This window comes from Orcinus orca, chromosome 5 (assembly GCF_937001465.1).
Source record: "Orcinus orca chromosome 5, mOrcOrc1.1, whole genome shotgun sequence".
Lineage (NCBI taxonomy): Eukaryota > Metazoa > Chordata > Mammalia > Artiodactyla > Delphinidae > Orcinus > Orcinus orca.
The window spans coordinates 9,490,424-9,516,663 of record NC_064563.1 but is presented as its reverse complement, the minus strand read 5'-3'; the positions used below and the strand labels follow the sequence as shown (position 1 = coordinate 9,516,663).

Below are 26,240 nucleotides of genomic sequence, written 5' to 3'. Positions count from 1 at the left end.
TCAAGGTGCTGAAGTATGTTTAAGGGGACTTGGTGTGCTTAACCTCTCATCAAGGGCATGTTTTAACGTCACAGTTTGGCCTCACCCACGTCACACACTTAGGAAGAGCTTTAGGTCCTTGATTGGGCCAGACCTTAGAGTTGGCTTGGACCCAACGACCTGAGTGCTGATGACTCTTCATTAAGAAAGGTTTGTTCTTGGTGGGGAAAGCATGTTAGAGATCCACTTATTACATACCAATAGGATCCAAGAGGATCCCGGCCTTGAACATGCATTTAGGGCAGGAGTCTTGTCATGCCTGACACATAGTATGTGCTGGAGGAGAGACTATGACAGCTACTGTCTTTTGCCATAAAACCTAAGCTTTCTTTGGGGTTGCCATTCTTAAGCTCCTCCTGTCGCTCCTTTCTTGCAAGTGATTTCATGCATTTGGCAATATAGCTCAAGCCCACGACAAAACAGCTTTTACACACACACACACACACACCCCTAAAGCGCAAATTTTATGAACCGGAGACGTGGTTTACACTTCATATATTTCATATGAACTTCAAGCCACTTCAAAGGAGGCGTTTTTCTGGCTTTTAAACTGACAGCAGCAGTCTGGGTTTTCTAGAACCCGATGCAACGCCCAAACAGCAGGGACTCCCTCATCTTTCTCTCCCCCGCTCTGCTGGAGCGGGGACCCACGGAGCCACCCGCCGTTGGCTGGGTGCGCCGCTGGGGGGACATCACCCGCGTGAGCTCGGTTTCTGCCAAGCGCTGCCGACTCCGGACAGAAGGATGGGGGAGAGGTCAGGGGTGTCCGGGGGCCAGGCCCTGAGTGCCACGGGCCCGGAGACCCCACACCCCCTGCTGGCCTCTGTAGCACCGCGCCGCCCACTCAGGAATCCCCTCCCCTGCCGGGCGCGCCCCCGCCCAGCTGGCTGCGCGCTGCGGCCGGATCTTCTTGAATTTCAACACAAAGGGAATCCTCGGCCGCAGGAAGTGCATCACGAGGAAGGGGGACCGGGGGCGGGGAGAGAGAGATGCGTCCCTCCCCCCGCTCTTCGGGAGCCCTGGGCTGCCGTGACGACACCCTCAGGGTCCCCCAGAAGCCCCACCAGCCGGGAGAATCCAAACAAGGAGCCTCCTTCCCCGCAGTAGTGAGGGGCGGGCGCTCTCGCCTCCCGCCAGGCGCCCGAGCTTCCCGGCGGCGCGGACCCGGCTGCCCTGGCTGCGGCTCTCTCACCTGTTCGCTTCACCCCCTTCTCTCCTTCCGGGTGCACTGGCACCTGGGCCGACGTTTGTTTTTCCACCCCGGGCTCTCAACTTTCCTCCTACATCCTCTTCCCTTCCAGGTTTTCTGTAGATTCCCGGCTCCGGGGGTCCTGCACTCCCAGCGGCGCTGCTCCCCGGGCTTGGGCAAGGCTTTCCCGGGAGGGAGTCCCCGCGCCAGCAAGGGGGGCGGGACCGGGAGGGACCACTTTCGTTTTCCCAGATGCTGGCCGTGCCGGGGACTCGCCAGGCTTTCTACCTGGAGGTGCTGGTCGGGGAAGGAGATGAAGGGCAGGCGAGGCTCTTTTGTGCTGCAACTATCTTTATGAAGCAGCCTTACGGGTTGTACTTGACATTGTATTTTTCAAACCAATAGCAACAGCAAACTTTTCTAGAAAGGTTTTGTTCACATTTCACCACAGAGTGGGAAACCATTCATTATCCCTATAAAAAGCTATTATTTTGTTATATTCTTTTAGTTTAGAATGGCTTGGGGAGACTAATGGTAATTTGGGGAGAGGGACTGAAACACCCCTTCCGGAGCCCAGGATGGGAAGGTGGGAAGACCCCGGCGCTTTGCATCAGTTTCCCGGTTGAAAGACCCGGGGGACTGGGGAGGGGGCCTTGCAACTCACTCCAGGCTGCCTTGCTCGGGTCGCGGGCACTTCGCCGCGGCAGCTGCGCCGGAAGGGGGCCACCTTCCCCGGGGACGCCTGGCTACCTCAGCTCTCGCGGACACCGCAGGGGGACGTCCCCGCTCCCAAGTTCTGGGCGGCCGGGTACCTGCCCGACCTGTCTCCTCCCCTTCTCCAATACCACACCCACGGGACTCTGGTCTCCCCGGGAGAGGGACAGAGCGGGAACAAAGGGGTCTTTGTTCAGCGGCTCCCGGGGGGTGGGAGTCGTGCTTGCTCGCGTTTCCCGGCGCCCCTGGGAGATGGGCAGGCTCCGCGACTCCAAGCCTCGCCCAGCCTCGAGCGCCGCCCTCCGCGACCCCAGCGCCTGAGGTCAGGTTGCGGCGCCCCGGGCCACCGCGGGTTCTTCCCGGGCGGGCGGGCTGCGCGGCGGCTCCTGGCGGGCTCTGCCGCCCGCGGAGGGACGGTGGGGGTTCTCGGAGCTGGCGGAGGTGGAGGGGGCGGGAGAGGGAGCCTGCGCCCGGCTGAGCCTGGAGGTGCGGGGCGGGCTCCGCGAGCACTCTCTGGGCTGCTCCTGCCGGAACCGCGGCGGCTGGAACCAGCTCCTTCGCTCCTTCCATCCTCCCCCTTCTCTCGAGCGGCCCCATCACTGCGCCGGGCCCCCCTCCCCTGCCGTCATCACGCTCCCCTTCTCCCTTCTTGGCACTTTCCTCTCGAACCATCCTTCTGGACAAACTTTGATGGAGAATTTCACACCACGCTGGAAAAATGCCGGTTATGAAAGGATTACTGGCGCCCCAGAACACCTTCCTCGACACCATCGCCACCCGTTTTGACGGAACACGTAAGTCTTGCACTTCGATGAGTTGTATGGGTTTTTTTTTTTTTTGAATGATTTTTCTCCTATAAATTACTTTCGTTCCCACCCTCCTTTTTGCACCAGTGGATTTTGTTTCCTTATGTTCCTGCCGAGGTGTCTTTTGTGCGGAGAATTTTTTTCCTCTCATGGTTCGGTGTAGTATTAACACTTCGGTGTAGTTGGCCCCCTTGACTCTTAGGTTTGTAAAGTCTGGAAAAGAACCTGAAGAAAGACCGACACCCGTGTTCACTGTGGGACCCGTAATTCCTCGGTTTTTATTAATTTTGTGAAGTGAAAATGAAAATTGTCCATATTGGTGAATTGCCAATCTGTCCTTCTAGAGTTTCAAGGCTCCGTAAATTATAGGGAGAGTTTAGAATGTTCTTCGTCTATGGAGCCTCATTCTGTGAGGTCTTTTGGATAGGCATGATCCCATCTGAGTTTAAGAAATGCAACTAGAATCAAGATTGCCAAGTGTAAGCTTCCCGTAGAATTCTAAACGTTATGAGTTTGTCAGAATCCCGATTCCTGCTTCTCAGGTATGGAAAGGTAGCATACCTTTCAATCTGAAATTATCCTAACACTCGAGGAGAGACTGTTGGAGAAGGAGAAGCCGGGCGTTATAAACGTTGATCTGATCATAAGTGGAAGTTTCAACATAATTTTTTTGAGGGTGAATATTATTGGACGCTTAGCTTGTTTAAGCTTCTGTTTAAAAGCAAAGATATGGTGTGTGGATTCTTGGAGACTGTTGGGAAACGTCTGCAAGTTGTTCTCTTTCAGGACCACGGCCAGGTCCCCGTTCATTCCCAGGCTTCTCAAACTCCCCTTTTCTTGACCGGTTGGTTTTCCCTGTAATGAGGAGTCTGTACTTTCACCCCCAGCAAAAGCTATCAATTGGTTTCACTATGAATATCCACACCTTTCTCCTAGCTTATGTTGCTTCTGTGTGCTATCTTTCCTTTTCTGCCTGTTACACAAGACTTGTAGAAACTCATTTGTTCTAAAGGCTAGTAGTGATTCAGGCATCATTGTTTTTTAGGATGATGGCATATTTCTTGGAGCGGATGTGAGAGAGCACATCTAACTCTATTTTCACTCCAGTCATCTGGATACACAGTCTTACTACAATGGGAAGTAAATCCTGGACTTTCGCGCTTCAGGAGTAGTTGGAAAAGTTTATATGAGGGAGAAATGAACTATTTACTGGATTTTATTCAATTTTTATTTTCAGCCTCTAGACTACTCAGGGTAGTTGGTGAGCCTTTCCTTCCCCTTTTATGATCTAGATGTGTCAGACAGTATGAGTGAAGTGCAATGCTATTATTTATCTGTCTTCCTTAGATGATAATAGAAAAATATAATAAAATTTCAAATCCCTGCCAGTGACATCATACCCACCACCCAAGCACTACACAAAATCACCACTGCTATCTTCATGCATGACTGTGGTTACTACTATTTGTTACCTTAGGAACTGATCAATTTCTAGTGGATGTTTGTTCTAGAAGTTGCAAATTTAAACCCAAAAGACTTTCAATATTGATCACAAGTGCATGTATTGAAAATGAGCTAACTGGTAAGTGGTCGTTGCTTATCTCATTGTTATTTAAATTTGAATGGAACATAGTGTGTTCCCAGCATAGCCCTGGGAACTACTGCAGGGATATATTTAAGTACCAGTTGCTAATGAGAGGGGCTTTGGATCATCTGTGTGAGGACACTTCTGCCTCTTTCACTATAACATTTGATAGACAGAAGGCATGTAGAGAAGGAATGGTGTACTAGTGAATAGCTCTTTTTCTATTTTAACTACACATTAATGTGAATAAAATAGAAGGTTAGAAGTTTTAAATTGTTGTTTGGGAAGACCATCATCACATAACCAGCATTTAGAATATTAGTAAAACTAAAACTGTTGGAGAGCATGCTTGGTCTGTTCTCCAAGGGTCTGTGGGATTCCTGGAGGGAACCACTTTGTATGAAATCAATCTGAAAATAAGTGAAGCAAATTTCAAAGTAATGAGTGACATAAAGATTTACTTCAGCAAAATTTTGTTGAGAACTTTTAAAGATACCCCTCATCCCAATAAACCCCACTCAAGGAAAGAGGACTGTATCCTCTTATTTGCTTTTCATTTGAATTGCAAGATGACTTGAATAATCTGAAACTTAAAAAAATACATGAAGCAAATTTAAGCCACAAATTTTGCTAACATCATGGCATATCAGTTTGCCTGCTAAATATTTAGTTTATCTTTTTCTATCTTGTATGTGTTGACACTTATTAAGTATAATTACTATCCCTGAAACACCTTTCCTGTGATCATCCTTCTTTCTCTTGATTTTTCTTATAGCAGTCATTTATTTTCTTGTGCAAGATAAAACCATTTGAAAGTTTTAAATTAGCAAAATTGCCACTCGCCCAAATAAAAATTATACTGGAGAGTGCCTAATGTTATTATACTCAAAATGTAATGTGTTTACTTGATACATTTTCTGCCTTGTTAGGTATATTTTATAGTCATGTTAGTTTCTTATTTTGTTTTATTTTGGAAAATATCATTGAAAAACTAAGAGAGCAAACAATAACCCTAGAAAACCACCTTGCTAACTTAACCACCATGAAATATTATTATTATCTTTATTGATTTAATATTGTAATGGAAAATAATAAATCTTAAAACATCATGTAAAATTTCTCCCAGGAAAAATTAAATATATGACAAGAAAAGCCTATAACATAATCTTACTGATTTATCAGTTGAGTTATTATCATCACAGGGCAACAAAAAATAAGTTAATAATATATTTTATCACCTAGTGACACTTTATTATTGAACATAATAGGATATTTTTTCTTTTTAATATTTAAGAAGTGAGCTGTTGGTCAGGATTGAAAGTCAATAGTGGACCATTAATTGAAACTTTTTTCTCATATTCAATATAATTTTTAAAAACTATTGGAAAATATAAATCTTTTCACATAAACTACCCTGACATATATTTACTCTTGAAATATGTTCTCCTGATTTATGTTTAACTGAATGTAAATGAGACTTAGGAAAACTAAGAAGCTTGCAAATATTGAATATGTGTACCCCATTTAGGGGAAAAAAGTAACTCCAATGAAATTCTTTGACTCATTGCATATAGCCATACTTCTCACTTGAAACACTTACACACACACACACACAATGTTAACATTATGACCTGCATATAGTTTATTTTTACATCGTTCATTTTTTTTTTACACATTTAATGTACTTAAAAAAATCTCTTCTGCGTAGGCTTTTGCTTTAAGTACATTAATATTAATCTGGACAAAGGGAAATGTTAATAACAGAACACATAAGTACATATTTTAAAAAATAGTTTTTCAGTACAAGTATTTGCCACAGAGTACCATTTGAGAAAAACACATTTCTTTGAGGATATAAAACTTTCAAAGGGAAGTGTCCATTTTCCAACAAAATGGTGCATTAGCCTACATTTTCCAGTCACATCAAAATTTGGCCAGAACAATCCTTTCTCTTTGGGGTTAGTGAGACAAGATCTAAGCTCTAAAGGAAGTTTGTAGCCCAGTAGACTCTATCAAGGAGATTCCATTCAAAGTATTCAGAAATAATGGTGGTTTAGACATTCATTTTGTATTTGCATATGTTTTATGTACTTCTGTTCAAAATGGTCCAAGGAAATTTGTTAAATTGAAACGCTTCCTTTCCAGAGGAAACTCAATGGAGTTTCTTTTCCCCTTTATACTTTCATCAAGGTACATAGATCTCTTAACTTCAGAAGCATAGAGAGAAGGGTAATGTACCCAATGCTGTAGCAAAGGGACACAATAAGGAAGGGGACAGTGGGAACTTCCTAAGTCTTTGCTGGGCTGTAGTTAGAAGAATATCATCAGAGGCATTTAGCCAATAAAAAAGATTGAGCTCCATTATGTATGGGTCTGTCTGTAAAAGGCTGTTACATGAAAACATTCAAAGAAATACCTAGCACTCCATAGATATCTCCCCACAAATGGGAGTTCGTAAAGACTCGTTGGTATTTTTTGCATGCCACGAGTGGTCTCTTATTCCCATTCTGTGTGTTTAGAGAGACAGTTCCCACGTCAGTTTTCTATTTCCGGGTAGTGAATTACCACGCATTCAGTGGCTTATCATCTCACATTTTCCGTAGGCCAGACATCCAGGCAAAGACCAGCTGGGTCCTGTGCTCAGGGCTTCCGGAGACTACAAGGCTGAAACCAAGTTGTCAGCTGAGGCTCGAGGCCCCCTCCGAGCTCTCGTGGCTGCTGGCAGAATTTAGTTCCTTGTGGTTTTTCTCAGCAACTGGAGGCTTCCTTCCGCCTCCTGACACATGGCCTCTTCCCCAGGCCCTATTACAACAGAACAGCTTACTTCTTCACAATGACTCAGCCATAAAAAGGAATGAAGTAATGCCGTTTGCAGCAACATGGGTGGACCGAGAGATGATCATACTAAGTGAAGTCAGTCAGACAGAGAAGGACAAATATAGTATGATATCGCTTATATGTGGAATCTGCAAAAAGGGTACAAATGAACTTCTGTACAAAACAGAAATAGACTCACAGATGTAGAAAACAAACTTATGGTGACTGGGGTAAAGGGGAAAGGAGGGATAAACTGAGAGATTGGGATTGACACACTACTATATATAAAATAGGTAAGCAATAAGGACCTACTGTATACCACAGGGAATTCTACTCAATACCCTGTAATGGCCTGTATGGGAAAAGAATATTAAAAAAGTTATACATATACATATGTATATGTATAACTGACTCACTTTGCTGTACACCTAAAACTAACACAACATTGTAAATCAACTGTACTCCAATAAAAATTGAACAAAAGAATAGAAAAAGAACAGCAGGAATGCCTGTCGTTTAGAAGCTCACCTTGGTCAGGCCTACCCAGAATAATCTCCCTTTTGACTCAAAGTTGACCAATTATGGATCTTAATTACATCTGTAAAATCCCTTCTAAAATCATATGACCTGTCCAAACTCAAGGGAAAGGGACTAGATGGAGTGTTTACACAAGGGGTTAGGAATCTCGGGAGCCAGTTTAGAATTCGATCTGCTACCGGTGCTGTCCCATTGCTGTACTATTATACGAAGCCTAACGTTCTCACGTCTGTTCTTCTGTGAAGCAGATTTATTGAGCATGCTCTATGTAATTCTGTACGCACGTAAACTCTGCTGAGCTTGCATCTGCAGTCTTGGTGAATGTAAGGCCCAACTCACTGGTGGGAGGGTGTTTCTTTATATTTGGTGATGGCATATGAGTCAACCTAGCCTAGCCACGTTAGTCAGCTGTGTTAATCAGATTCTTCATTCTCTGATCTACAAGTAACATGGGAGACATAGGGATATTTTCAGAATATTAATCCCAGTCTCTTGACAGGGTGCTTCCTCTTTCCAGATAAGGAAGGTTACATGGGGTCTGTTGGTCTGTGTACGGGTATCTTAATCTGCACTGGCGGGTGAACCACAAAATCTGCACTGGCGGGTGAACCACAAATGTGGCATCTGCAAAGGACGCAAGACAGGTCCTTGTATTCTAAGGTGACTGAGCTGCTTCCACTTTATTAACCAGTTCTGTTACTGGCTTCGTATGTGGACTGTTTTGAAACAATATGTTTTCCATCTTTTTCTTATGCTTCTAACCATGTTTCAGATTTTAAGAAACTCCCCATTAGGCACTCTTGTATTGAGGTTGACTGAGTTAAATTAAAAACTTTCTTTATGTAAACTTTATTCCAAGTTTACTAAAAAAATAGAAAAAAAGAACAAGAGAGGGAGAGGGAGGAGAGAATAGAGAAGAGGGATGAGGAAAGGGAATTATTTATTTTCATTCTTTTGACTTTGGAGATGAATTCTTTATCTTAAAAAGGACTTATTGCATGGGTTCTCAAAACTTCCCTGCAATGGACAAAGTGTTTGATTTACAATAATTTGGATTTAGGTATTTACCAGAAATGCATTTCTTTGGATGAGTGAGATATACAAATAAGAAGAAAAATTTTATTATGTAGTCTTTAAAAATACCAGATAATTTTTTTTTTTTTGTGGTACGCGAGCCTCTCACTGTTGTGGCCTCTCCCGTTGCGGAGCACAGGCTCCAGACGCGCAGGCTCAGCGGCCATGGCTCACCGGCCCAGCCGCTCCGCGGCATGTGGGATCTTCCCGGACCGGGGCACGAACCCGTGTCCCCTGCATCAGCAGGCGGGCTCTCAACCACTGCGCCACCAGGGAAGCCCCCCAGATAATTTTGTTTTGACATCATCATATAGAAGAAGATAGATAGCTAACATGTTAAGAATGGAAGTTATACCCACAATTTTTTCTAGGCTCTGGCATTTGGTGTTGCCTGTAGACCAGATCCAACACACTCTGGGAGGGCACAGTCTCTCTTAGGAAATCTTTGCTTTATTCAAACAATCAAACATTTCTTCCATGCTATTTAATCCATGCTGACTATATACAAAGCCATTATGCTAGGATCTTTGGGATAAATCATGCTTGTCCTTCTCTCAAAGAGGACAATAAATGTATGCACAAATCACCATCACATAGGTTGGAAGGGGATGCGACTGTGCAGGGTGAAGGACTCTGTACATTTAGATGAGGGAGGAATAATTTCCTTGTGGGGGGAATGAGCTGGCGGGAGTCATATAGTAAATGACTTCTGGGTGGGAATGATTGGCTCATATATGATAAGGGCAAAAAACAGTATTCCATTTACTTGGTCAATTTGTGCAGCACTTGTCATTGAGCTGGAAAGGGGGGCCTTTAAGGAGAATACCAAGTATCTTAGAAGACGTGAAGGGGGCAGTGTAGAGGCAACAGGACAATGGAAAGTCAATAAGGCCAGACGAGGAACATCTTTGAAGCCAGGGTGCTTTGTCATAATAAGCCATCGGAGGTGGTACACCCATGTCTCGGTAAGAGAAATGTGTTGTCCTGTATGCCTGGTGTGAAAGCTCTCAACCTTCCCATGTTGCACAGGCTGATGCATGATATGGGAGAAATGTCAACCTTGAAACTGAAGATATTTCTTTTTCTTTTTTTCTTTTTTTTAATTGAAGTATAGGTGACATACAGTATTATATGTTACAGGTGTACAATAGAGTGATTCACAAATTTTAAAGGTCGTATTCCATTTATAGTTATTATAAAATATTGGCTATATTCCCCATGCTGTACAATATATCCTTGTAGCTTATTTTATACCTAATAGTTGTACCTCTTAATCCCCGACCCCTATATTGCCCCTTCCCCCTTCCCTCCTAAAGTGTTCATTCTTTCTAGCTAGAAATTACTTGCAGCTTTCACAAGAGTTTTTACCATTTTTTCAGCTTCTACGCATTAAGGTTTACAATATTAGTGTCTGAATTTCAGCTTGGGCTCTCTGGACAAAGCTGAGAGTCCCTCAAGCCCATGGGTTTCAATGGGAAACAGCTACATTGGCTTGGCCTTGCCACTGAAAAAGCAAGATATTATTGTACTGTGTGTGTGTGTGTGTATCTGGCCTCTATGTCTAGATGCTTTTAATTAACTATTTTCTTAAAACATTTATTTTATATTGGAATATAGCTAATTAAAAATGCTATTTTTTTTTTTTTTTCTTTTTGTGCGGTACGCGGGCCTCTCACTGTTGTGGCCTTTCCCTCTGCGGAGCACAGGCTCCGGGCGCGCAGGCTCAGCGGCCATGGCTCACGGGCCCAGCCGCTCCGCGGCACGTGGGATCTTCCCGGACCGGGGCGCGAACCCGTGCCCCCTGCATCGGCAGGTGGACTCTCAACCACTGCGCCACCAGGGAAGCCCTAACATTGCTATTTAGTTTCAGGTGTACAGCAAAGTGATTCAGTTATACATGTAGAAGTATTACCTCTTGCAGTGTTTCCAGGTGTGCATACCAAATCACTAAGACACTTCTTACTATCTGTCCTAATAAAGGCTTTACACTTGAACAAGGGTCCCCTATTACACAGCGGAATTGCGTGTTCTTCATTTGCTTATGGATGTCTGCTCTGCCTAGGAAGCTAACTTTCTCTTAGGAAAGGGAAAGATTGATTTCTGACCACAAGGTGAGTGCTGTTCTCCTCCAGGGCTGCTCACCCCTGTGTTGTACTGTAGAATGACGCCTGTGGAGAAGAAAAAGAATTGAGGGTGTGCTAGAATTCCACCCCCGTGAAGCCACTGGAGAAATGCCAACAGACAGAGGTACAGAACTGCAACATCTGCAGAGATAGTCCGTTCACCTGGGCCATACATATTTGCTGATACAGTCTAAACACTAAGTTTTTAAATCCATTTTGGTTTAGCAGAGCCTACAAACAAAAATGATGAGACTTCAACTTTACCTGTGTTATAGTTCATACTTAGCAACTGAAGTGATTGAAGAGTTTTCTCAATAATTTAAACAGTCAAACGTAGTTCTTGGCTTATAAATTCCCTGGAAGATAAATTTTGCTTTCCTTTTTAGCTGTTAGTACAACTATCCATCTCCCTCAAGCCCTTCAAAATTCACATGTCCCCAATGAACTAATAATCTTTTCTAGCCCATGAAGCCTATTTCTTCTCTGGCCCCATAATTGGCATCACCACCCACCCATTTCTTCAGGCTAGAAATCTGAGTCGGCGTCGACTGCGCATGCATCAGATTGGTATCTGGTCTTTGAGATTTCACTTAGAAATGCCCTAATTTGGCTTCTCATCTCCCTCTTCCTCGCTTTTACTTTAGTTTGGATCCTGTTTCTTAGCGACACAATTGCAACCTTACTCTGTCTAGACTCCCGTGGCCATAAGCTCTTATCCGACCCGCTTGCGCCCCCTTCAGTCTGCATTGTCCCCAGAGTGATTTTCCTTAAAAGCGCTATCATCATTTAATCATGTAACTACCCACTGGTTCCCTGCTACCTCTTGGAGGATGTCCAAAGCCCTTTGGGTCATCTAACCCCAAGATGATTTGACAGCATCTTTTCCAGCCACTGCCTCCTGAGGCTGCAGACATACTCACCCCAAACACCCCGCTTGCTCATCCTGGGCCTCTGCATGGTACCCATCCTGAAGGTCCCCTTCTGTCCAAACTCTTTCTGTGAGGCTCCAAGTAGAGCCAGGTGACATTTCCTCTCTGCTGCCATGTTACCTTGCCCATCCCATCCCTCCAGTCAGCTCCTCTGTGTGCTCTAATGATCTGCTTTCGGATTTCAACACTCAGCCATCAACTCCTTCAAGTCTTCCTCACTTGGACTTATACTTGGAAGAAAGTCTTTGCTCAATAAATGTTTTTTGGGGTAGAAGAATTTCATATTTCTTAAAGTCCAGGTCTGTATATTAATTGTCTTTATTTCCCTTCAGTAGTAACCGGTACTCCTTTTATACAGTACTATGTGGTTAAATTTAGTTTTGAGACATAATTCTAGACTGGCTTCTAGCCCCTCATTTTCACATGGTTGAAGGACTAATTTATTTTATAAAACTCTAATGATAATAGTGACTACCATTCAGGGCATGTCTGCCTGCATGCTGTGTGCTGTGCTGGTGCTTTATCTGTTCCTACACAACCCAACACAGCAAGAAGGCAGGCAGTCCCCTTTCTGTTCCAGATGACAGGACTCAAGCTCAGAACTTTTCTAATGTTATCACAGTAGCCTGTGATTTTTCTACTATAGCCTGTGATTTTGCTACTATATCACACTGCCTCTAAAATGTGGTTTTTTAATAGTAAGTATAAACAGACTGGGGCAATCTGTGATATCATTTCTCGTTTCTAACTCTTGCAAAAAGGGATTTCTGCTTTAAAGATTTTAGCCCTTTCTAGTTCATACGCTGCTTTTTTTTTTCTCTTTTGATATACTATGCTTTAAGTACTTGTCACTTAAGAATGTGTTTAGATTGGTATTTAAGACTTATATCTGGAACTACTAAGTGCACTTACTGTGCAAAGCAGTTTTGCTCATCAAAGAAAATCTACCGTCCATTTTTTAAAAAAATAAAGAAACCCATTTTCTTTGAGATTTTGGTGCTTAGAATTTGCTGACTTTAGAACTTCCTTGTGATATTTTTGTTGTCAGGCTAATCTTTCCATAGAAGATATTCTAATTCTCATGGCTGTTATAGTGACATCATTTTGTATTTTTACCTTGTTAGTGTTTTACAGAGGAAATTCTTCTACCTGTTTTGAGTCTGCTTTTATTGGGAGAAATATATTCTCCAGTGTCAGGCACTTTTAACAGCAATCATTTACCTTTACTCTACAGTGAACTTACAGTCAGAAATAAGGGTACCTAGCTCTCTAACTCTCAAATCTAATTTAAAGCTCTTTTCTTTTTTCATGTTTTTCTTTTTTTGTTGTTGTTCTAATAAGTCTTTTGGACAGATTTCCTTATTGTACCTGTGAGTCCAACCAGTTTCTTACTCTAGTTATTGAACTAGAGGGAACTGAGACCAGAGTGCTTTTCAGTCTTTCCATATTTTGATTGTCTAGAAAAAATGATCCATGTAAGAAGTTCAGATGTTATCAAACTGTCAAGTACCCACTTTGACAGGAAGTGGCTTGTCCTTAAGTGTGATATTCTGGCTATTCCTCCAATGGAGAGAATCATGTAGAAGATTAAATGGGGCATATTTTTTTATCTCGACACAGAAATAAATGTTTCTGCTGTGATTCCATTAATTGTGAAGGAGAATGAATGTCTTGGGACTGGAGCTTTTGTTTTGTATTGTAACTTTTGATTTGAATAAACGTTATAAAATTATTTGAAAGATAGTAATAATAGCTAATATTTGCCTAGCATTTCAGTGTCTTCGTTCTTTTTTTCCATCTCTTGAATTGCTTTTGAACTAATAGATAAACAAGTGGCTTCCTATTATAATTTTTAACATACATTTACTTTACTGTAAGTGAAGTTGAGCATTATTTAATATATTTAAGTTCTATTTGAATTTCCTTTCCTGGGCATTATTGTTCATATTCATTGCCCTTTGTTAATTAAATTGTTGGCATTCTTTTTTTGACATCTATGAGCTCTTTACAGAATAACAAAATGAATACTTTACTGGTGGTGTTAATGTATATGTTTTCTCCAATTTTGGTGGGATTTTTTATTTTTATGTAAGTGAATTAATCAATTTTCCTCTTATGATTTCTGTGTTTTGTGTCATACTTAGAGAGGTATTTTCTATTCTGAAATTATTTAAAAAATACATCCTATGTGTTCTACCATAGTTTCATTTTGTATATTAATTTTTTCTCCTCTATTAGTAAGTTCTGTCATTTAATCTATTGAGAACAACGTAGGGATCAAATTTTTCCTTCCTAGATTCCTATCCAATTTTCTAACAATATTTTTCAATAATTCATCTTTTCTACACTGATTTGAAACATCTAGTTTATCATATTCCATATTTCTATATGTAATTCTTTCTATATTTTGACTTGCTATCCTATTACATTCATCTATTTTTTTCTTTATGTGTAGTTCTACAGTTTTAATTATAGAAGTTTTATGATGTGCATCAAAAGTCTCAATCCATTCTATTTTTCCCCCCAGAATTTTACTTGGCTAATCATACTTATTTGGAAATCCACAGGAACTTAAGAATCAGATTATCTAGTGGAAAAAAACCCCGATGATATTTTTAATGGAATCTCCTGGAGGAAAATGACATTTTTATAATGTTGAAAATTCATATCCAAAAATTTGCCACGTATTTCTTTCACATCTTTTTTGGGATTCTCAATAAAGCTCTTGCACATTTCTGCTTTATTTGATTCCTAGTAATTTCATCTTTGTAACGGTTATGTAAAATGGATTCTTTTCTTCCACCGTTTAGTTTTTCTAATTCAGTCATGTTTATTTATTTGAAGGCTATTGATTCTTAAATTTTATTGTTTTTCTAACCAGCCGGCTTGCTGAGTTTCTATTATTCTTTGTAATAATTTTGCAATTGTTTTTTTGAGGTTTTAAGGTAACAAACAATATTGCCGTCAAATAATGAAAAGTTTGTTTTCTTTTCCAATTTCACAAGTCTTACTTTTTGTCCCCTTAGTTTTTTTTTATTAAATTTTTTTTTGGCTGCATTGGATCTTTGTTACTGTGCGCAGGCTTTCTCTAGTTGCCGTGAGCGGGGGCTACTCTTGGTTGTGCTGCGCGGGCTTCTCATTGCGGTGGCTTCTCTTGTTGTGGAGCACGGGCTCTAGGCACACGGGCTTCAGTAGTTGTGGCACGTGGCTCAGTAGTTGTGGCTCGTGGGCTCTAGAGCACAGGCTCAGTAGTTGTGGTGCATGGGCTTAGTTGCTCTGTGGCGTGTGGGATCTTCCCGGACCAGGGCTCAAACCGGTGTCCCCTGCATTGGCAGGCAGATTCTTAACCACTGCAGCACCAGGGAAGTCCCTCTCCCCTTAATTTTTTTTTCTATTGTCTAGTTGTTTTGGCTAGTATTATAAATACTATAAAAATGGTGATGATAAAGAATATCCTTCTTGTTCCTGACTTTAATGGGAATTATTTTAGCGTTTTTCTAATAAGTATTTTTCTGGTTTTTAGTTTGAGAAATAAATATTTTATTATTAAGAGATTTTGTCATGTATTCCTATTTTATTAAGCAATTTTATCAATTCTTTTCATCATCTATTCAAATAATTCTATGTTTCTTGTTGAATTAATTAATATGATAGATTCTTTTGACAGATTTTATAAACTCTCTTTGCATTCTTTCATTAAAGGTTTCTTGGACGTGTTACTGGGTTTTACTTGTTAATGTTTTACTTAGTATTTCACTTAGAATTTTACTTGTTAATGTTTTCTTTAGAATTTTAGAATGTGTGTGTGTAATAGTCATTTTTTTCTTTTTTTGCATGTGTGTATTATTGGATTTTTGTTGGGGACCACAGATCCATATCTGTGCCACTTACACTGTAGAGTCATTGGGTTTAGAATTTGTGCCAAATTTTTCTTATTTTAATAAATTATCGTTATTTATTACATTGGTGAGGTTTATAATGGTATAATTTACATGCAGTAAAATCACCCCTTACAAGTGTATAATTCGATGAATTTTGCAAAATATGTACAGTCATAAAACCACCACCACAATCAAGATTTGGAACAGTATCTCTCCCCGCTCCCCCCAAGGTCAGTACCCTCCCCCGCCCTTCCAGTCCCTAGGACAACTAATCTGTTTTCCATCTCTGTGGTTTTGCCTTTTCTAGGTTGTCAGGTTAATGAAATCATACAGTATGTAGCATTTTTTGTGTGTGTCGGGGGGTGGGGGGGTGGGGAAGGTGGAGGTGTCCGTCTTCTTTCACTTGTCATAATGCTTTTGCAATTAAGTAATTTTTTTGCATGTGTCAGTAGTTCTATTTTATTGTTGAAAATTTTATTCAGTTCTGATTTTGAGTTTTCTTATACATATAGAAAAAAAAAAAGCAACAGTAGTTAATGTATTGATTCAATAGTAGAAGAGCTTCATAACTATTAATACCGTCAGGGTTTTCTATGGAAAATCAGTTAATAATACTTGAGTTTTTGCATCAAATTTATGGATATAAGTAAAGCTTTCCAAAGTTTGTTTTATAGAAGGTAAATCATATATTATTTTAAATGTTATTGTAAATTCAGTTAAATGGATCATTAAAAATAAAGTTACTTGTTTTGTGATGAGAAGACAAATGTAGGTTTTGGTAGAGCACAGTGTCATAGTAAAGACAATATTTAGTAAATTAAACAATGTATGGAGAAGGAAGAAATGTGCTTGGGGGCTTCCCTGGTGGCGCAGTGGTTGAGAGTCTGCCTGCCGATGCAGGGGACACGGGTTCATGCCCTGGTCCGGGAAGATCCCATATGCCGCGGAGCGGCTGGGCCCGTGAGCCATGGCTTTTGAGCCTGCGCGTCCGGAGCCTGTGCTGCGCAGCGGAAGAGGCCATAGCAGTGAGAGGCCTGCGTACCGCAAAAAAAAAAAAAAAAAAAAAAAGCAAAAAAAGAAATGTGCTTGGACTTGGATGTAGTGAATGCATAGTACATTTTTGTGCCCCCAAAATGGTGCGTTCTGTCAATCACTGTAGAGGCTGTAATGGTCAAAGTTACCAAATATGTTTATATATGAAGAATTAGTTACAGTAGTTACACTACATGATGTTTGTTAAATACAGAAAAAACATTTGGCATGGCAATACATGGTTTTTCTTTTTACTGTCATCAGTCATAATTTTAAAGTGTCTGAGCCTTTGAATGAATGCTTTGTAAGCAATCTAAGTGTCTGACAGTTATTATTCTTTTCTGAATGAAGCTTTTATATTTTCTTTTCATTTTATTTGAAATCACTTGAAAATATTTAATCAGAGTATTTAATAAACAGAGTATCAAAAACTTCATTTTAGTGGATAGCGAGGATTGTAAACCAAACTGTAAGACAAGAATACATTGAAATGTATCACTAGACAAGCAAGGGGAAAAATTAAACAGTAAGAGCTCAAACTAAGCGCTAGATTTAAGAATTTTCCTTTGAAATATTTCAACTTGGAAGACTTTTTTGATGAAGCTTCTATATTTAATTGGATACATTTATCAGTACTGAAACTGAATGCAGTTGAAAAGATCTGTGATTTTGCAGCGCCTACATTTGACAAAACACTGAAAAGAATTATAGAGATACCTTTTATGACAAATTTTTTATATTATAGAAATTTTTGAAGGTAATTACTCTGAATAAAGAAAAATGAGAGGACCAATGAGGTATTTGAACTGAAATATTTACACTTTTCAACATATAGAATTGAGATATTGTCAATGTAGCAAAATTTGGGGGACAAATAGAATTGAGAATATCCTCTGTATAGCAGAATTTGTCATGTCTACAAGGTATTTCAGCAACTACAGAGTATCTTTTCAATGAAAACTTTTCATGGTCTATAGCAAAGAGTTAATTGAAGATGCCCACAATTTCAAATTTATTTACCATAAAATACATCGTTGAGGAAAATTACAGGCAATTTGATGGAAAAAATTTAAATAATATATAGATACAAAAGAGATATTGTTTAGAATAATACCAGCAACTTGGTGTAATAGACAAATATGGCTAAATACATGACAAATATGTGAAAATATAATGAAAAATCATTTTGCTTAGGTGCTTATTTTATTTTCTGGTAATATATAGATACTATCTCATAGAAATAATGCTATGTTTCAAAATAGTTTTGGAAGAAAGAAAGGTTATAGGTTCACTGATATAGTAGAACTAGTCAAAAATAAAAAAGTAAATACTTTAATAATTATACAATTTTATTCTTTGATACCTATTTTCACTTTCAAAGGAATCCCCAAGTCATCCTGTGTTATGCCCACCTCATAACAAGATATTCACAGCTCTTTGAAATACTGCTTTTTGACCTCCTTAGGTCTCCAAGTACAAATTTCTTTAAGTTAGACTTTTTACACAATTTACTTTTGATACTGTCTTCTGAAGTAGATTAATGAAGTTGGGGAAAATTTTATCCCCCATTTGTAATTGTTAATATAAATATTAAAATAAATTTTCATGTGTTTATATAACACTGTTTGCTATCTCTTTAATTTTGTTATACCAGATACCTTGAATGGAAGTGACTTGGGTCGCTCTTGGCCTGTGATCATTCCTAAATATTTTTATTGTCATTTATTTATTATTTATTTTTTGCCTTTCTATAACTTTACTGAACAATCAGCAGTTAGTTCCCATCCACATTAACTGTCTGTAGATTTTTTTTTTTTTTTTTTTGCAGTACGCGGGCCTCTCACTGTTGTGGCCTCTCCCATTGCGGAGCACAGGCTCCGGACGCGCAGGCTCAGCGGCCATGGCTCACGGGCCCAGTTGCTCTGCCACATGTGGGATCTTCCCGGACCGGGGCATGAACCTGTGTCCCCTGCATCGGCAGGTGGACTCTCAACCACTGTGCCACCAGGGAAGCCCTGTCTGTAGATTTTTGAAAGTGGTGGCAGGTACATAGGTAACCAGCGTATAGAGCTTGTTTGGTGAATCTTCATCTGCATTACGTTTTCTGGACAACCGCACACGGATACGGTATGGGACATTCCTTATTCCTTCGGCGCAGCAGGTTTGTTGAGCCCGGTGTCAACGCGTACCTCTGGAGTTCCCATTTCCTTCCTGGCAAACTTCTGGATTCCTTTGAGCGCCCGAGGGGCACGCTTCTTGAAAGGCACTCCAGGGATGTGCTTGTGAATGTTGATAGTGTATTCTCTGGTCACCACCTCCTAGACGGCGGACCGGCCCTCTTCTTCTGGCCGCGCTTCTTTGCCGGAGCCATCCTGACCGGGCTATTGTCCCTATTTTAGAGAAGAGGACGCAGAGGACCCTAGAGAGCCTCAATATTTTGTCTCAAACTGGTACATGAAAGGGACGGACTCTTATTCTCATCCTTCAATTGCAAAACCCGTGTTCTTCCTTCAACTTTACTCTGATTTTCCTTTGAAAGAAGAAAAAGGGAGGAGAATTGACATTTAGTGAGTAACCGTGAACCCAATGCTATGTTTGGTATTTTCACCTATATTAGTTTATTTAATCTCTGCAATACTGCAGGCTAGATGTTTTTAATCCTACTTCGTGGATGGGGAAATTGAAACCCAGGAAGGCTGAATAAATTGCCAAAAGCCACACACTTTACAGGTAGTGAAACTGGAATTTACACGTTTTCTTTTGACTAAGCAGTCTGGGTTTAATTAAAAAGACAAAAAATTGGGGCTTCCCTGGTGGCGCAGTGGTTGAGAGTCCACATGCCGATGCAGGGGACACGGGTTCGTGCCCCGGTCCAGGAAGATCCCCCATGCCGCAGGGCGGCTGGGCCCGTAAGGCATGGCCGCTGAGCCTGCGTGTCCAGAGCCTGTGCTCCGCAATGGGAGAGGCCACAACAGTGAGAGGCCCGCGTACCAAAAAGACAAAAAATTGGAGCTAAATTGTAAGGCATTCAGTGTATTAGGATTAAGATCTTAAGGGTTATGGTTGACTTCACTTTGAGATATAAACCACTTTTGTGCTTTTTAAGAACACACCATTTGGGAAACTCAATTCAGAAAGTTATAAAGTGGCAGTGTTTTATAAACAGTAGTTAGTGGATTGTCCAGGAATTTACTTCCCTTGTTAGAATAAATACCCAAAATGGTTTCTTGTTATGTGAGGGGTCGTGACTATTGATGCTGGAGATAACTTGAGTGCCACAAGCCTAGAGTTATCTATAGAACAGTGTTACACTAACTTGAATTTTAAAATGCTTCTGGCCAGTCAGTGTTTGCATAGGAGTGGGAGGGGATGGAGAAGGGTGGAATCACAAAGAAGCATGAGGAAGCTTTTGGGGCTAGGTAAGGTGCATCTGCTGTGCTCGTAACCTCCTATTTCTTTGTTTCCCTTCTTTAGCAGTTCCCCAAACTCTATCCCAACATGTACATTCATATAGATACACACACACACACACAATTTATAATTTAGTATCACTTCAATTAAATGTTAATTGCTCCCAAAGTATAATATCTTATATAATGTAATCGTTTCTCAGGCTTAAAGAATTTACAACATTTTCCAATACCACAGAGTTAGATGGGGAAGAGATTTTGGAAATGTGAAATGGCTTGTGTTTTTTTCCGTGAACTGGCTTAAGAATGCTCAAAGCTGAATGTTCAACGTCTTTTAGCAAGAGTACGAGTCCCTGTGGCATGTATTTTAAGGAAAGATACTATTCCCAGCCACATAGCCTTTTTATTAGTCTTACTTGTTCTAATGTCCTCATTTATTTGTTTTTATAAATTATATATATTTCTGTGAGCCACATGAATAATTTATTTTTTGGAACAATTTGTCATATAAATAAACATAAGTTTTAAGAAAACTTTTTTTTTTTTTTTTGCTTTCTGAGAGACTTTTTCACTGGCTTAGAGTTTTCTAGGTTAAATTAGGTCCTTTGGAGGATGCAGCTCATATTTTTTGCTCTTATTCTTTCATTTCTATAAGGTTGCTTATTTTTCAGTGACTAGAGGGTTAGAAACTAAGATTCAGGGAAAAATGAATGATCCCTCCTAGCAACGTATTTTTCAAGTTGTCATTTGTTAAGGGTGGATGCAAATGGCAAAGATACATGGCTTTCCTTCAGTTCTTCTTCAGTTTTCACATAGATATTCGGTAGCTTGAATCTATAAATAAATGAGCCTATCAGGAGTAAGATGCTGTGAATAACAGATCTCCTCTGATCACTAAATTCACTTAAACGATTGCATGTATACTTTTAAATTAGTATCTGTGACACTTTTTGAAGTGGGCAAGGAAGTGCTTCCATAGCCAAGTTTACAGAGAAAAATGAGAAATATCTCATGAACCCAGAGCGAGGAAAGCTTTTGGTGGCCTCTATAAAGTGAGACGCTGAAATGGGTTTTGAAATCTAGAAGAATAGCTCACAGGTAACTTTGCTGTGTTCGTGCGCAGATGAGGCTCATAGAGATAAAGCATTTAGAGAAGAGGGAGCAGGGGAGAAAGGCACAAACTGTGTGGACGTAGGTATCACGGCAGAAGGACACACTGAGTCATTAATCTGAGCTATTTACAGTGGATAATTCGTGAGAAAAGGATAGAACATTTAGACCAATATTTAAATGAATTCACCTAAGAAGGAAGGAATTATACATATGACTATGATTCTCTTGACCACTGCATATTCTATATATTGCAATTCATCCTCAAAGAAAATAATTCTCTTTGCTTCCCCAGGACTTAAGTGTGCACAAATTCTCAGCAACTGTTTATGAGGTTTGACATCCCAAAGTTCCCACAGACAACGTTATTGATCTTTTTTTTTTTAACATCTTTATTGTAGTATAATTGCTTTACAATGATGTGTTAGTTTCTGCTTTATCTGCACTAGTATCTAGCACCTGTGTATTAGACTACATTCCTTTTTTCCCTCCCATTACCACTGTGATTCCTTCCCCGCAATATCCCTACCACCACCCTCACATCATCTCATTCTCTCTCTTCTCTCTTCTGTGCCTAAAAAAATAAAGAGAGAAAGGAAAAGATGAAGGGTAGATACCCTGAGGCAGGTAATGTTTCCTCCTTCCTCTTCCGTGGCCTCCCTTCCAGGCTGCATCTTGTGGTTTCTTCCCTCAGCTCAGTGGTGTTTGACATCTTTACCGCTGATCTTGGTACTAGGCTTTAGAAGGCAACGGTATTTTAAGGATTTTTTTCTGTATATTTTCAAATACAGTTGAACAGAGTAACTTTTTAAACAAAAAAATATGGTGATTTCCTCAAAAATCATATTAAAAATGCCTCCAAAGGATTCTACAGACATTAAGAATTAAGTTTCTGCAGTTCTCCTGGCAAGTTCATAAATCTCAAGACCCCCTCTACTTTTTTTAGGGAAATGGAAAAATACCTTGGGTGAAATCAGGCAAGACAGTCACTAGTCAAGGATGTACTTGAAAAGCCCTAATTGGGATCTCCTTCACTCTTTTAAGGAATATTGATTTTTTTTATGTTCTCAACCTTCAGAACTAAATCAAAACTGAATTTTCATGCTTTCATGAGTTGATTTTCCCGTTGTGTCTTAAAGCATGTTCCTTATTCAATCTGCCTGATATCTACTACATGTTTTAGAATGTAATTAATAAAAATATTCACTATCCTCAAGGAGGTGATGTCCAGCCTAGGTGATGAATATGAGTGCTATTTCCAATAATAAAGTCTGGAGACTTACAATGGAGAAACATATAACATTTGAATTATTTTGACTTCTATATAGTAAGAATTTTATGCCTGTTTTCTTTAAGAAAAGGAATTTTTGAGTCTATCTATAATCGTTTTGTTTCTGTTAGTGAAAAGAATTGCAAAAGAAAGTAATATGCTAATGTCCCCTTTGAATTAGACACCAATCATTTTATGTTTTATTTTATAGAGTCTTTGACCAGCTTATTCATGAGAATGTGCTTTCTTCTTCTCTTCTCCTTCTTCTTCTCCTTCTCCTTCTCCTTTTTTCTGATGGTGAATCTGGCCTCCTTACCCCAGATGAAGTGTCATGAGTTTTAAAGGACATCCCCACACTGGGATAAATACTTCCAGAGTCCATACATTTTATAATGGATTAGCTTGTTCTAAATATAGTAATTTAGAAATACTCTCTTCACATTTAGCTAAAAATATATGAACTTGAAGAAGTTCATGATTTGAAACACATGCAGAATAACTGTTTTGTTATTTTATCACACACTTTTTTCTGTACTCATTCTTTTATTTTATAATGGCAATGAATACTGCAAGTGACTCTAAGTAGTTGAGATGCCACTTTATAATAATATTTTCTGTAAACTCCATGAGAACATAAAGACTAATTCTGCCACACTTTCTAGTATGTTTCTTCTGGAAATACTGTATTATCATCTTTGATCACTTCTAATATTAAAGTTGGTTTATTGTCTTGATTTTTCTGTGGATCATATGTTTATCCAATTAAACATAAAGGCTGATTGTAAATTGGTTCTCCTAATACACTCTCTGACATTTCAGAGGGGAAAAAAAATCCTGTGAGCCATTTATATTTACATTTGAATTCAAGTACACGTTCTCATACAGTACAGACTTCACCTTAGACAATTTCCTCAACTAATAATATACTTTCAGCAGCTGTGTGGGAGTTTAGGATCCAGTTAGCTACATTAGCTTGTTTACAAATAATGCTACCTAAAATGATAAAAATTCAAATCATGATGTCAGTACTTCCTCTGGACTTGTTTCCTATTATTAGGATTTTCTCAGAAAATGTGTGCTGCTGAGTTGGGGGTGAAATATTTGTTTACCTCTTGTCCTCTAATATTTCACTCTGTTTTTACCGTCTAGTAGATTCAGAAGGCCTTCTCTGGTAAATCACTAAAAGAGACCTGAAGAATTATCCTGTTTCAGCTTCTTATTTGAAGATAAGGAAAATGAGGTTTAGAAAGGCAACATGACTTGTCGAGGGTCACATAGCTGGTTAGAACCCATGCTTTTTATCCAGTGTCATGTTCATTCTGTAGGTGAATAAGTGAAATTGAGAGAATATTTGACTTTGAGACTCTAACGTGTCTTTTCTATGTAGACTTTTATTCCACGGGAAATGTCATTTCTACCCAGACTCTTATTCCATGGAAAATGATGTTTATGTTTAAAATAGTAAATATCTTAGAAGTTGTGAGATTTGCTTGGACAATGGTGACTAAAATGATAACTTTTAAGTATTTTCTAAGAAAATACATTGTGGACAATGTAAAGTTGAGGTTAAGCAAAAGCAGAAAAATGAAAACATAATGAAGACTCAATAAAAAACAGAAGACCTATTAAGGTTTAAAACATGATTCTGAGTCTTCCAGATTTCTCATGAGAGGCCGTGTCTACCTTGGTACCTTGGTAGAAATTGTTCTCTAAGAATATTCTATGAATTCTTTTTCAATTAGATACTAACACCCTTGATTATTGGTTGAGTTCTAAGCCTTATACTGGATGTTTTGCATGTTCCGTTGGGCACCACTGTTCTCTTAGGTTAGAATCTCCCTTTTTGCCCTCTGAAGCAGAAATGGCCTTTAGTAGCCATCCCTGAAGGTGGACACAATGGAGGGGAAGAAGAATCATTTTTTAATTTTCATTTTGGCAAGTTAAAAGTACCTTACTGAATCAGTGTTTTGGGATTTGGGTTAAGGTTCCAATATCCAAAAGTAATACATAATTGACACTAAGTTAAATATCTGTATTCCACATGGCATGAAACTATTGTTGTCTTTGTGGGTAGTCACATCCTGGCCGTAGAGTGGCTTTTCTTCCTAGGAGCCTACAGAACTTCATCCAGCAGCATTCCAGTTGGGGGTGGGCATACAAACATGGACAAAGCACTGTTCTTGAAAGGTACCTTCCCTAACCTCTTTAGCTTACAGGAATCTCTCCCTTTTTCCCCAGTACACATAGTACTTCATTCTACATCATTCTGTACTACTTTGTAATATGTATAACTTGTCTGAGACACTGTAAGCTTTTTTATAGCGGTGCTTTTATTTTTATAAATTCAGATATTTATTAACTTCTTGCCAAGTCAGAGCAATGATCCATTCAATAAATGTTTACTGAGCACTTACTATATGCCAGACACCGTTCCAGGTACTAGGGATATAGGTGTGAAAGATTCAGGAAAAGCCCCTTCCCTCATGAGTCTTCTATTCTGATGGTGAGGGTGGGAGGAAACCCTAAACACACAACATGAGTTAAGAGAGAGATACACAATATTAAGAAAATACAAGGGAGAAGAAGGGTAAACAAGGGGAAAAGAGGTTGTTTCTTTAGACAGGATGATCATAAAAAGGCTCTTTAAAAGTGACCTTTAAGCTAATACTTAAATAATGAGAACAAACCAGCAATGGAAAGATTAGGGGTAGGGAAGGAATGTCCAAGGCAGATAGTTCATGAAGGGGAGAGTGATATGAAGCAAGTTGTCAGTGACAACAACTGGCTGAATCATGCAGGGCCATATAGGGCCATGGAGGAAAGGAGTTTGGATTGTGTTCAAATGGAAACAGGAAGCCAGTATAAGGTTTTGGGGAACAGAGTGGTATTATCACTTTGGCTGTATTGTAGATAGACATGAATGGAAGCCAGCTCTTCATATATTTTATTGTCTTCTATAGACCTGGATGGAAAGCAATCTTCTTGATGGGTCCCTTTGGATCATGTGGGTTTTTTTGTATGTGTATGTATATGAGGGTGTCTTGGGGAGCAGTAGGATGTGGGTTATTCTTCTATATGCAAGGGTAATTAGAGATATGGGAGGCACTGATTGAGTCGAAAAGGATCTTGATGACTGAGGGAGCAATAGAACTTGAAGGAAAAGACAGACTGTATTTGAAAAAGGAAGTCAAGCAGGCATGATGGGGCAGGCAGGTGGCCAGGGAAAGGAAGAGGACAGACCTGGACCTGGGCAGGCAGGGACTCACTAGGATACGGGTGGGTTGAAGGCCGACTTGAGATAGTTTAATGAACACAATGAATTTCCATGTTTTCTTTTTTCCTCCTTTTGTTGGGCCAAAGGTAATATGGGCTAGAGTGATGTGGTCTAATATTATGTAGTCACGTATACATAAAGTACACATACGTACTTTTCAAATACTGTCATGTATTCGTCCCAGCAATTTCAAATTGAGTACTACTCGTCCACAACCCCTTATCCAAAACCCTCGGGGATAGATGGGTCTTGGAATTAAGAATTTTTCAGACGTTAGTTAAGATAATATGATGCATGTACTAGATGTTACCTAATGCCCTATTGGAGTCTGGGGTGGCACCCTGTAATGAAACATATTAATATATTGTTTTTACTGAGAAATAGTTAATTTACAATGTTGTGTTAGTTTCAAAGGTACAGCAAAGTGATTCAGTTATACAATTCTTTTTC

General features: G+C 39.8%; 1 protein-coding gene and 1 pseudogene across 1 annotated transcript in view; one reads left to right on the top strand and one right to left on the bottom strand.

Moving 5' to 3' along the window:
• The first annotated feature begins 2,606 nt into the window (after nt 1-2,606).
• Nucleotides 2,607-26,240, top strand: part of KCNH8 (potassium voltage-gated channel subfamily H member 8) — a 388,857-nt gene continuing 365,223 nt past the window's right edge. Inside the window, exon 1 of the mRNA XM_004271920.4 lies at nt 2,607-2,736. Within this exon, the coding sequence (XP_004271968.1) occupies nt 2,661-2,736 (76 nt within the window). The 5' untranslated portion in view covers nt 2,607-2,660. The remainder of the gene's footprint in view (nt 2,737-26,240) is intronic.
• Nucleotides 18,684-19,097, bottom strand: LOC105748103 (60S ribosomal protein L31-like; annotated as a pseudogene).